We start from the raw sequence: 12,670 nt of genomic DNA on the forward strand, positions 1-12,670 counted from the left end.
GAGCGTGTGAGTCACCCTGGATGTGCAGGTAATGTTCCCGGCTACATCAGATAACACTCTGTATGGTGCTGTGTTCACCAGGAACCTGTAATGCATGATAGTGGAGAAAAAGTCATCCTTCCACAATCAAGAACACAATAATGGAGAGCCGTTTATATGTGACTGTGATTTTTTTTTTAACACAATTCCATCAAATATAAGCGAATTTTTGCCCATTACCTTTAGTGAGAACGTATTTTTTGTTATGCTGGTGACCTACCCATATAATAATTGCAGTAGTCTTTGTTATTTAGTTATGAAACTCTCCTCCATCTAATCTAAACATAATGTATGCAGTTTCAGAGGTTTCTTGAACGGCAAACTCCTACTCAGCTGTTTTTCTGACTGGCAATCATGGTTCTACTGTACCTTTATATTTGCAGCTACCTTATTTTTTTTTCTGTCACTCTTAGTGTCATTCGTTATATTTGTAATTGTTTATGTTCTTGTGTGCTTTGTTTCCCATGATGAACTGCTGTTCAAATCACTGTGGGCCTGACTGTGTGCAAGATCAAGACACTCAGCAACTCCTGGTTTCCACAAGCACTCAGCTCACTGGAAACGATCAGTAATTTTCAACAGACTGCCTAAGCAGTGTGAAAAAATACACCAAGGATAATAACTAGCCAATTATATTTTAAGCAATAAATGTAAATGGGAAGAGAAGTTTCATTTGGGAAGTTAAGCAGATGCAGCTATAACCAGTTCCATTAATCTACTGATATATGAGCGTTATGTTTCATTTTCAAGTGTTGTTTAGTTGTCAATTAGGAATTGGAAACAATTCAGTTTCATGTAGCAAACCACTTTCTCATGCGATTTCCTAATTTCAAATATTCTTCTAGATTTTCAAGATGTTTATCCTCAATTTCTTCAGGTTCATTTTACGTTCATGTGAGTAATTTCAGAAGACACGTTCACTAGCTAACACCCATCTCCTCTTGCAGTTGTACACTGCACAACATTTATAATTAAGCCTCTTAGGAAGTTAGCTGCATGGCCCATGATTAACTTCTCTTAATTCTTCATTGTTAAAGCTCAGTGCAGAGATCGCTGGAGTAATTGCCCCACCTTTCCATCCTGAGCTGCAGAATGGCAACCTAGCGTATAAGTCAGTATGTGCTAAGATATCATCCCAGCAGGGAAAGTACATATTGGTGCCTTTATCACAGTCTAACAGGCCATGCAGGCTTATCCAAAGAAAGTAATCGCTCAGCAGATGAGTGAGATAAAATGGTTGATCAGTGGCTGTTGACACACGGCACAGCATCTATAATTAAGTCACTAGGGAAGCTGGGATGGGATGCTGTAACAATGGTAGGATCCAGTTCACACACGGCTTTCAGCGAATCTCAAAATGCTGTCTGAATAAAACCCAGCGAGGTAGTGGCCACTTCTGACTTACTGCATGCTGAAGATTTGTCAAGTCGTGGTGTGGAAAAGGGGGTAGAGGGTGCACTGTTTATTAAACAGGTAAATTGGATATATTTGGGATGTTCTGTACCCGTGACTGTCTTTTCATGTCTTCAGACAAAAGTTTTGTGAAGAACAGATGTCTGTTTGTGACAGAAGTGCAATAATGAATGGCACATTGAGAATACTACCAGCTTATAATAACTACCATGACTGGTATTCCCAGTTCTGCAAGACTGGGAGGGAAAGGGCATATCCAATGAGGAGAAATGGATCCCTGGATTTTCATTCTTGAGGTGACCTTGATTCCACCAATCCACAGAAGGATTATGGTACAAAACAGTTGATTGCTTCTCTGTTTGTGTGGCGAAAGATTGCAGAATAAGACAGAAGGAGTTTTTAGTACCTACCCTGATATGCTTTCTTTTTGTGAAGAAAAACACCACAAAAATACGGTGAAAGAAAATGCTCTTAGTTTTATTTCTATTGTTCTAAATTAAAAATAGAAACTTAGTGTTCTACTTTAAAAAAAATCCACAATCAGAACTGTGTTTGCAACTGAGGTCATCCAGCAATATTACACTTATTTTGCAGACTCTGGGTACGATTTTACACTTACATTCATTTAATACTTGCTTAGCGATGGCATTATTTGCAACTTAGACTGTTCTGAAATGTGAGTGTTGTGTGAAACTAGTAAAACATCGGGGAAGATTTTGTGAGGTTAAAAAGGCAGAGGAGACCTAGAGAGAGGATTCATTCTTTGATCCGGGAGGTAGGAGACCAGACGCCGAGCCCTTGGCTTGTACCGGAGATCTGTGTACTCAGCATCTCAGTCCATCAATCAGACCTGGAATAACTCAGAAATCTGGATGGCAGCCAAACACAACACATGTTTATCTGAAGCAGTCTGTGTGTTTTATTTTGTAATGATTTCCTCTATATTATTATTATTTTAATCCTCAGCAGTTCTGTAATGTGCACGTGCCTCTCGTCGTTGGGGTGAGGGTACTGGTTGTGGTGCTGAAAGAATTGCAGTGGGGAAAGAGTTTTAGCTGATCTCTCCTGACATTCACAGCTCGTGTCAAACAAAGCAACTCTGTGGCTCAGATACGCCTGCACAGGGTAAGTACACTCTGTTTGGACAGGAGAATGAATGTGGGTTCTCTTGTGGGAAACGCGCGTCAGGGAAAGATAAAGAAACTATTATGTAAAGGTGAAAACGAGATCAAGATCGTCGTTCATCTTGTTAATATATTTATTTCTGCAAACAATGGGATTCTCAGCTGCATCTTAGCTTTGGGACAAACCCGGCTCATTCCTACACAGAGGCCAGTCAAAGTCACTATTTTAATGAATTTCAGGTGAGCTTTAGATGGGTCAAATCCCAGTGTCCTGCTTCAGCGGGAAAAGAACCACACACCAGTAAAGCTGATGATTTTTTTTTTGGCACCTGGCAAGAGCAGGAGCCTCGCTGCGCTTAACACAACCACCCCGCTTAGATTCGAATTAAACTGTAGAATGAGCCCGTGGCCTGGCAGGCGGGGCGAGGCACAAGCCGGCGCAGCCCCTTCCTGAGCGCAACCAGGCCGCTGCTCCCGCAGCCGCACCAGGGGCTTCTGCCAAGCCAGCGTGGGGCCGCTCCGCGATGCGCACGGCTCGCGAACGCCAGTCCCAGCACCACAAACCCTGGGGTTTAGGGTGACGGGTTGTTACACCCCTTGTTGAACCCTCAGCCAAGGTGCAAAATCTGAAAGGAAACGGCCCACATGCCCCTCTCAGTGCACAAAGGAAGTGCTGCCTGCGCGCAACTCTTAGCTGAAGGAACGCGGGGATGGATTTCCCCACGCGTTTACGTGTTTAACGATGCCACCAAGGCCACCGCTGGCCCCTCCGCAGCGGGAGCGCTGCCCCGCCGCCCCCAGCCGCCGCGCTGCCTCCCCGAGGCCACGCAAAATGGCGGCAAGCCTGCGCCCGGCCGGCCGCCCGCGGACCAATGGAATGAATGGGCTATAAATAGCGGCCAATGGGGCGGCGGCTCGCGTTCTATATAAGAGAGGCGCGGCGGTTGCGCCGGGGCTCTACTCCGGCGAGGGCAGTAGCGGGGCGGTTGAGCGGGCGCGGAGGTCGTTGCTTTGGCTGAGGAGCCCTCGGTAAGTCCCGGGGCAGCCGAGCCATCCTGCAGCTTTAAATTAGGATTTAATTTTTTAATTTTTTTCTTTCTTTTTTTTTTTTTTTTTTTTTTTTTTTTTCCTCTTTCTTTTCCACCGAGTGGGGAGGAGCCGGTGTGGCTGAGGATGGGGGAGCGGGGCTGCGGGTGCGGCGGGGGGCAGCGGGGTCAGGGGCGCCCGGTGCGCAGCCGGCGCGGGGGACGCGGCGCAGGTGCTTCCCGGGTTTGTCCCCGGCTGGAGTGGACCCCGCTCTAAAACCAGATTAACCCGGTATTTAGCAGGGTAGTTACATATGCTCCCCCCAGCCAGGTCCCCCGAGAGAGCCGTCTGTTGTATAATGGCTTGTCGGATGCGTGCCACCGCTCCGCGCACACCTCGGGCAGCAGCCGCGGCTCCGCGGGCGCGGAGAGCAACGGGCGTTATCGCTGCTCGGGCAGGGGCGCCGCGGGTCCTCCTCTGCCTGGCAGCGGCGGGAGGAGGCGCGACCGCCCGCCGAGGGCATCGCGATGCCGCGCTGCTCACCTGCCGCCCATCCCGGCGCGGCCGAGCCCCCCGGCGGCCCGGATCCCCGGAGCCACCGGCGGGGTCAGCCCGGTGCTGCCACGGCCGCTCCGTGCGACCTTGGGCGCGTCCCTGCACCCGGGCGGCGCCCCGGCGGAGCGGGGAGAGCCCCTACCCTTTCGGCTGGGATGTTTAAGGACGGGGCAAGGCTGGTGGAGGTGGAGAACTTTTTTCTTTCCTCCTTCCTGGCTCTCGTGGAAGGTGGTGAAGTAACGAAGGTGTAAAAGGCACGAGTGGGACGACAGCCAAGGTGACCTTGCGTGGGTGCCAGGCTCCCAGGCGGGCGGTTCAGCAGCCTGCCGAGCCCCCAGTGATGGGCTTCCCCTCTTTCTCCCCTAGTGACTGCGTAGGGTCAAACATGCCCTTCTCAAACAGCCACAACCTCCTGAAGATGAAGTACTCTGCTGCTGACGAGTTCCCCGACCTGAGCACTCACAACAATCACATGGCCAAGGTGCTGACCCCGGACCTGTACAACAAGTTGAGGGATAAACAGACTCCCAGTGGATTTACCTTGGATGATGTTATCCAGACTGGGGTTGACAACCCAGGTAACGGCTGGGGACCGTTAGATCTGCATAATGATCTGTTCCCCCTCCTTAATGGAAGTGCTTCTTGACAACGGCACCCAAGGCTCTTGAGCTGCTGAGGCAAATCTTGTAAAGCATTGAGAGACGGCTCTAAACGCATGGCTCTGTTAAAAGAGGCCTTGTTCTATCAAGCCATGTTCCTTGCTGTGATCCGACATATCAATTCCCAGACACTTCAATTATGTAACTGCTCTGCTAAATACTTTCAATCTGAACAAAAAAAAAAACCCAAAAAACCAAACCACACAACACCAAGTGAATTCTAATTATAACACAAGCGTGTGGGGGGGAATGTGGGCTTACCTGGCTGTTCTGGTCTATTCCTATTCCAAACTGGTTATGTGGTGTTCTCTAGCACTTCTATGAAACAAGGGGGAGCAGATGTGTTTACATGTTAACATTACAGTATTTATTTTTACTCTAGCAATATCAAAATGGCCCAACTAAATAATCAGAGACTGTCTCCTGATGAGGAGTACCCGGACCTGAGCACCCACAACAACCACATGGCCAAAGTTCTAACCCTGGATTTATACAAGAAACTGAGAGACAGAGTCACGCCCAGTGGCTTCACCCTGGATGATGTCATTCAGACTGGGGTTGATAATCCGGGTAAAATGCGTTGAGAATATTCTGTGTGAGCCAGCTGAAGTAACTGGTGCTTTTGGATATGGTGACTTAAAGCTAACCTTGTGGAGGTGGTATTTATGAGTAGTCTACAGAAATGCAGCTCTGTCTGTAGCAGACAGAACAAAAAGCAAAGTATGCTTGCTTACAGCAAAGCATGATTATTTAGACATAAAGTTCTATCTGGTGGTCTAAATTAGCTAGTGAAATTGGATGTGCTGTGCAAATTTGTCCTAAACCAAGCTTGACAAATGAGCGCGGTTTAATGGCAGCATTTATGGGTTTCCATGGCACTGCATTTGGCTAACTGGATGAAGTGTAAAATGTAGGGTCTCTCCAAATGTTTTTATGTAAAATGCGTTTCTAAGTGACTAGACCTACCACTAAAGAACTTGCCTGGTTAGTGCTGTGCTGAAGTACAGCCAAACATCACCCAAACTTAGCTCTTCTGCCTTTATTACCACTCCAGGCCATCCCTTCATAATGACAGTAGGATGCGTAGCTGGTGATGAAGAATCCTATGATGTGTTTAAGGAACTCTTTGATCCAGTTATTGAAGACAGACATGGTGGCTACAAACCAACTGATCAGCACAAGACTGACCTGAATGCTGATAACCTGCAGGTATAAACTTTTGATCAATTACTGATGCCTACTGCTCTGAGGACTGGGTAAAGTTGTTGGCAGCTGCTTAAACTGATTGCTGAGGCTCTGCCCCCTCACTCTGACCCAGCACAGACCCGCAGGCTGTGTGTCTGTGCGATCAGACCTCAGAGCTTGCTGTGGGATGTCAGGGGCTGGGCAGAACCAGGCAGCTGGCGTGCAGCAGGGGCTTGCTTCATGTGCTGCTGCAGCATAGGTCATGCCAAACATGTTCAACATGTATTTCCATGAACTGTGGGCTGTAGTAGTAAAGCTAAACAACACTATCCTAGGAGCCAAGGATTGCCATCAAACTTAATACTTTCTGTTATCTGATCTTGGATCTTAAGTATTACCTGGTGGTCTCATACTGCAGAACAGTAGGCATTGGTATGGGTAGAAGGAGGATTTCTGCCCATTTTATGGATTTCAAATGTTTCAAATGCAGAATTCTTAGGGATTCCTAATGCTGTGTTGATTGGCTAGCCATAGGTCATATTGAAAATAAGAGACTTTGAATGACAGTAGTGAATAATTCTCATTTGCAAGAGTAAACACCTACCTAAACAACAAGGGTTTGCCTCATGTCGATACCTATAAGCTGCAGGTCTGAAGGGGTAACAGAAGCCCAGACAGTAGTGTGAAATGGACATAAAACTGATGGTCTGGTGGTATCCCTGTCTTCCAGCACTACTTAGTAGCTATAGCCTTAGCCTCAAAACAAGGGTTGTGTTACACAGGTACTTGAGCTAATGCTGAAGAAAATAGTCCTGAAGTACGACACCGGCTTACAGGCCAGGTAGTCAATGTCTCAAGTATAAGGTGCACACTTAAAGGCATGGGAGCTACAGGTATTTAGGGGTGGTATCTTGGCCACAGGATTGTACTCACTGACTTCCTAATTTTGTAGGGGGGTGACGACCTGGATCCCAATTACGTGCTGAGTTCCCGTGTCAGAACTGGTAGGAGCATTCGCGGATTCTGTCTTCCCCCGCACTGCAGTCGAGGAGAGAGGCGGGCTATTGAAAAGCTCTCTGTGGAAGGTAAAGTCAGAACTGGGTGCATCGGGGAAACCACTTATGTCCTTTGCGCAAGATGTGTTCTTTGCAGTTTTAAAACGGAGGCAGTTGGCAAAAGCTGCCTCCCTCAAGACTTGGTATGAACATGGAGCCTTCCCTGGAAATTTACATTACAGCTGCCTCAGCATTGCAGTTTGTAGCTGAGAGCAAGAGCAGATGTCAGAGGGAAGCTGGACTGCTTTAAGGTGACCTTTGCTGATCTTGAAAGCTTCTTTCTATGTGTGTGGGGAAAGAGGTTGGCTCATCATGGCTCAAACCTGAAATGTAACACGTATGTAGCAACTTCAGGGCTTGAGTCATGGTTGCAGTAATTTGTGGCTGCTTTTAATTGACTTTCATTAATATTCAGCTTGCTTAGAGGTGTAGTTTTACTCCAGATGTGCAGTTGAATAGAGTAAGCCCTAGTTTTCAGTGGAACTCCTCAGCTGCAGGTTTTTTCTCCTGCTTCCCAACTCCATTAAGTGAGAGGAAAGGATACACCCAAGGTGCAGTTCTGGAGACTGAGAATGTAGTTGTTCCAGAACCTCTCAAGGGCAGGGTAGCAGTCCTTGGCTGGAATAATACTGTTTGTTATATTCATGACCTTGATTCTTCTTGAAAGAAAGCACTCCACTGGTAGAGTTAAGCAGCAGTACTGATTCTATATGGCATGTAGGGGAACAAAGGCTACTTGTGTAAGCCTGGAAGGTGCAGACACGTCATCTGATACCACATTAAGTTCTGTAATGCTGCAAAGGCATTGTCATTGCAGATGAAAGCAAGGGAGGAACCAAACCCAGCAGATCAGGCATTGCCATACTTTGTGTGTGGTCTCTCAAGTGCTGGGAATGTCTGCCACTTCTAGTTCCATCCTAAAAGTGACTCTCTCTTTCAGCTCTGGGTAGCCTGGACGGTGATCTCAAGGGCAAGTACTATGCTCTGAGGAACATGACCGATGCAGAGCAGCAGCAGCTGATTGATGATCACTTTTTGTTTGACAAGCCAGTTTCTCCTCTTCTGTTGGCATCTGGGATGGCAAGAGATTGGCCTGATGCCAGGGGTATCTGGTGAGTATGCCTGGGAGGGAGGAGTTGTACAAAGTCCCTGCAAAAAAAAAATCTTGCAGTTTTGGTTGTGGCTCATACTGTTGGGAATGGCAGCTTCTGAACTCATATTACTGAAACTAATGAGAAACTTGTGTGGTATCCTCTGGGGAAGTTGCATCTAAACCAACAGGATTTGGAGAAGTGTTATTATGCACCACGTGGGGCTGGTAGGAACAAGCCAGCTTGGCTAGTCTGCAGCCAGAGCCTACCCATCCAGCACAGGCTGGTGAAGCACCAGATAATAACTGAATCAACTTAAGAAAGCAGATCACTTCTAAAGCAGTAGATGTGCTGCTACACTCAGCTCTTGTCCCAGGAGCTTCGAAGTAACTTGTGGTAACAAACCATAGTGTTGGCTTAGCTTGATACTGGGTGCACAGTTGCTCCCTTGTAGTCTCATCACTGCTGCTTGCAGAAACAATCTGATGCTGGACTAACATGGCTTTACCTGTACTAGTGATAAGATTTCACCCCCAGCCCCAGAGACTTGAGGGGACAGGAGCTGACTGATGCAGAGGTGTGAAATGGATGGATTCTGCTTGCCAGATGTAGGTCACCTACATAAAACTCCACGTCTCAGGAGCTTCTGCAACATAATTAACTTGCTTCTCGTGAGCTAAGGGCTAGGTTTTTTTATCAACTGGCATGTTCCAACCTTATTACTGTAGCTGCTTCAATACAACCCAGAGGAAGCACGCTTTGTTTCTGTAGGTCACCTTTAAGATTGCATCACCTACCCGCAGATTGCCAGCATTAGATAGTGCTGTCATCTGAGCATGACTAATCTACGTGCTTGAAGTGTAAAGTCTCGGTGTTGCCTGCATAAATAACTTCCTCAGGTACTAGTTAATTTTTGATCCTAACCAAGCTGAGAGATTATCAGCATGATGAATATTGATGATAGTACTTGCTGCCAGCTGCAAGCTAGGACAAGAGGGGCCCGTGGATGTTCAGAGGTTTTTATGGCATCTTCAAAGAGCCCTGATCTAAAATTAGTAGTGAAAACTCGACTTAGTTCTCTGATAAGGTACAAAGTACAGTTTAACAGAATCTGACAAAATTCTGATTAGAGGCTTTGTTATACATTGTCAACGTGGTGTCAATACGAACATCACTGTACAGCGCTGCCTCAGAGTCTGTACTGATCACCCTTCTGCAAATGCTGCTGAACAGATGAAATCTCTTAAATTTGTAAACTCCAATGAGCTAGAGGGATGACTGAATTTCAGGGTATGATACTCTAGGACTGGCTAATGTCATGTTATTATTTATTCTGACCTGTTTAGATATAGGACAATTCAAACTACCTTTTGAAAAGAGCAGGGTAAAAACTACTAGCTCAGCTCAGTTAGGTCCTGCATGGGCAAAAGAAGTAAGATAAGAGGCAACTAAGTGAGCCTTGAAATAAAAGGTACAATGATGGGAAACTTGGTGCTATTAAAATTACCTTGAAAATGGCAGGTGGGACAGACAAGTTGTTTGCCTTGTCTCCTAGGCACAATGATAACAAGACCTTCCTTGTTTGGATCAATGAGGAGGATCACCTTAGAGTTATTTCCATGCAGAAAGGTGGCAACATGAAGGAAGTCTTTAACCGCTTCTGTACTGGCCTAACAAAGGTGAGTCTATTACCTGAGCTGTAGGTTCAAATGGTATGTTTCTCTGGTTAGAGCTGAGAATGCAAGCTCTTCGAAGCCCCTCTGGAGTCTGCATGGTGGTGCTTCATAGCCTGGGTCTCTAGGAACACCCTGGTGAGGGTCCAGAGCTACAGGGGCTCTGCAACACCTATATTGGCAAAGCATTGTGGCTATGAAATGTAGAAAATGTCTTCTGATGTGGAACTCTTATGCAAGGATTTCTACATGGTTCTATAAGTCAAGCATTGAGACACCCTGGGTGGGAGGAGGAATTGCTTGAATGTGGATGTGGAAAGTTGGATGGAAGTTTCTACCTGAATGCTTTTCTCAGCTTCTAGTCTTGATATGAACCTGAGCCTCACCAGCCCCTTCCCTAATCCTAACAGATGTGCCAGCTTGACATGTACTAAATCAAGCTTCCCAACAGAGTGACTCCAGCTTTCATAGTGTAGCTAAAACTTAGCCTGTCTCACTGCTAGGAGCAAGATTAAACCTCTCATTGGTGGCCCTTTTTTCCAAATGGAGGGGGCTTATGTGGCTGGCTTAAATAGCTATTCAAATTGTTGTGGCTGTTGCTATGTAACTGAAGTTGTAAAGGAGCACTAATGGATGACCTACATCCTTCAGGCAGAGAACAATCTCTAAACATCCATTCTATTTATAGATAGAAACTCTCTTCAAGTCCAAAAACTACGAGTTCATGTGGAATCCACACTTGGGCTACATCCTGACCTGCCCATCCAACCTTGGAACAGGGCTCCGTGCTGGTGTGCACATTAAGCTACCACACCTTGGGAAACACGAGAAGTTTGGAGAAATCCTCAAGAAGCTTCGCCTGCAGAAACGAGGCACAGGTGAGAGGATACAGTGATGTCCTAGTCAGGCTGCCTTAAGACACCCGCTAAAGCCTGGCTACAGCTAGAGCTATGTCTTGGTTCACACTGGCAGTGCCTGTCAGACCATCCAAAAGGTTCCTTTATAAAGCATGTGGAGAGATCAAAGGCTTAAAATCGTATCTTGGAGGAGCTGGGGGTGCCAGTGCTCTGCGTACACCTGGCTGTATCTGGCTGTCTAGGGATGTCCTGTGTGGTGTTCCGAGCACCAGATAAGGTGGACTTGGTGGCAGCTGTTCCTGTTGTAAGTAGGGATGGGAATGATTTATTGTAACTTCTAGCTAGGAAATAGCCACAGCGAGTACTTCTGACCACAGGTTAGATTGCTCATGTGTTCAAATAATAAAGAGCTGGCCTAACAATGTGCTCTGTGGCTCGCGTTGGGAGTCACCTGCGGCTTTATCTGCGTGCATGTAGGAGAAGGCAGCAGTGGCAGCTTGTAGAGCAGAGGTGTCAAACTCACTTTCACTGGGGGCCACACCAGCCTCCTGGTTGCCTTCAAAGGGACAAAGGTAATTTTAGGACTGTGTAAATGTAGGAGTAGTTACATCTATACAGTTCTAAAATTACCTTTGCCCCTTTGAAGGCAACTGTGAGGCTGATGTGGCCCCCGGTGAAGATGAGTTTGACAACCCTGCTGTAGAGAAGGAGGGAAGAAGGGCAGACTTGCCTGCTCTAGCAGCGGTCAATGTTCTAACTAAATCTCTTGTTCCAGGTGGCGTGGACACGGCTGCTGTCGGAGGAGTGTTTGATGTCTCCAATGCTGATCGTCTTGGCTTCTCTGAGGTGGAGCTGGTACAGATGGTTGTGGATGGTGTGAAGCTGCTCATTGAAATGGAGAAACGCCTTGAAAAAGGCCAGTCCATTGATGACCTCATGCCAGCTCAGAAATAAAGCACTTTGTTCTCATGCTTCCTAAGTTATTGGATGAATTATAAAATGTCACTCCAGTTCAAACCCCTGGGGTCAGAGCCCCCTTAGTTACACTGTAGAGAAGTCTTCCATCCATCTGTGTTAGAGTTTATTTTTTTGATGGTTGAGATGTTGCTGAAAATGAAATAAACTATTGTTTTGGCCTGAAATGTCTTAGATGTGTTAACTGAATGTCTTTTGATGTTTAAGTGACTTGGTTTTCTTAGTTATGCTAGATGGGCTGGTTTCGTGTGCTAGAGCACATCTTCCTGGCTTCGCAGTTGCAGCCCACTGGAGTTGAAATGTGGTTAAAGCAGTATCAAAAGTGAAATTTTAACTTGATTGTAGTTGCTGTAAGCTTGAGAACTAGTTTTAAACATGAGTCACTGCAAACATGCCCTACCTCCGAGGCTTTTACTTGTGCATCTGCTCCTGTAAACTGTCATTATCCTGCCTGCAGCAAGCCAGGCTGTCTCCTGTGAGGGAGGGGAGACAGATCTGGGCACAAAGGGCTCCTGTTTTCAGGCATGTCCTCCTGGGACTGCAGGGAAGTGCTCTGAGGTCAGACTTCAGCCCATAATAATACCAACACTAAGCTGGTTTCTGAGGAGATTGCATCTTTAACCTAGAGATGTGTGGAGAGTTGGTGTAAACAACTAATGGCTCTTTTGGGGGTAAGGAGTGAGGTGAAACTTAGATTAAACCCATGTTTTGCTCTAAGTGGTTTCAGCTCAGCCAGGGAAGAGATGGGGCTGTAAGCTGCCAGTTACAGGAAAGTATCAGATAACTGTAGCTTTCTTCAGCTGACTCTTGTTGTCCATGAACCTAAAAACAAGCAGTATAGTTGATTAAAACATGCTAAATAGTTGGGTGTTTTTCCAAAATGGGTCTGTCTGGTTTGCAAGCTCAGGCTGTTCTCTGTGTGTGAGCTTAACTGTTGTATTGTGCAGGTATGTTCTCCAGAATGGCTGTAGTCAGTGTGCAGGTGTTTGCTGTGTGGCAGCATCACGTTAGTAACCTC

At 46.5% G+C, this 12,670-nt stretch overlaps 1 protein-coding gene across 2 annotated transcripts; it reads left to right on the forward strand.

Annotated features, from left to right (window-relative positions):
- The first annotated feature begins 3,542 nt into the window (after positions 1–3,542).
- CKB (creatine kinase B) lies at positions 3,543–11,819 on the forward strand. 2 transcript variants are annotated; one of them, XM_065636618.1, is made up of 8 exons: positions 3,543–3,605; positions 4,524–4,735; positions 5,871–6,025; positions 6,954–7,086; positions 7,997–8,168; positions 9,703–9,826; positions 10,509–10,698; positions 11,453–11,819. In XM_065636618.1, the coding sequence occupies exons 2-8, from the start codon at positions 4,543–4,545 to the stop codon at positions 11,629–11,631; spliced, it is 1,146 nt and encodes a 381-aa protein (XP_065492690.1). In that variant the 5' UTR covers positions 3,543–3,605; positions 4,524–4,542; the 3' UTR covers positions 11,632–11,819. The 2 variants fall into 2 exon arrangements, with proteins under 2 accessions (XP_065492690.1, XP_065492691.1); XM_065636619.1 differs by lacking the exon at positions 4,524–4,735 and adding an exon at positions 5,199–5,386 and having other exon boundaries at positions 3,549–3,605.
- Positions 11,820–12,670: the final 851 nt, after the last annotated feature.

This window comes from Caloenas nicobarica, chromosome 5 (genome assembly GCF_036013445.1).
Source record: "Caloenas nicobarica isolate bCalNic1 chromosome 5, bCalNic1.hap1, whole genome shotgun sequence".
Lineage (NCBI taxonomy): Eukaryota > Metazoa > Chordata > Aves > Columbiformes > Columbidae > Caloenas > Caloenas nicobarica.

Excerpts from the sequence above, each read along its gene's own strand:
- CKB (XM_065636618.1), top strand. The coding sequence starts at position 4,543 with ATGCCCTTCTCAAACAGCCACAACCTCCTGAAGATGAAGTACTCTGCT. Across the intron at positions 6,026-6,953 it reads TGAATGCTGATAACCTGCAG|GGGGGTGACGACCTGGATCC; the intron begins GTATAAACTTTT and ends CTAATTTTGTAG. Across the intron at positions 9,827-10,508 it reads TCTGTACTGGCCTAACAAAG|ATAGAAACTCTCTTCAAGTC; the intron begins GTGAGTCTATTA and ends TTCTATTTATAG.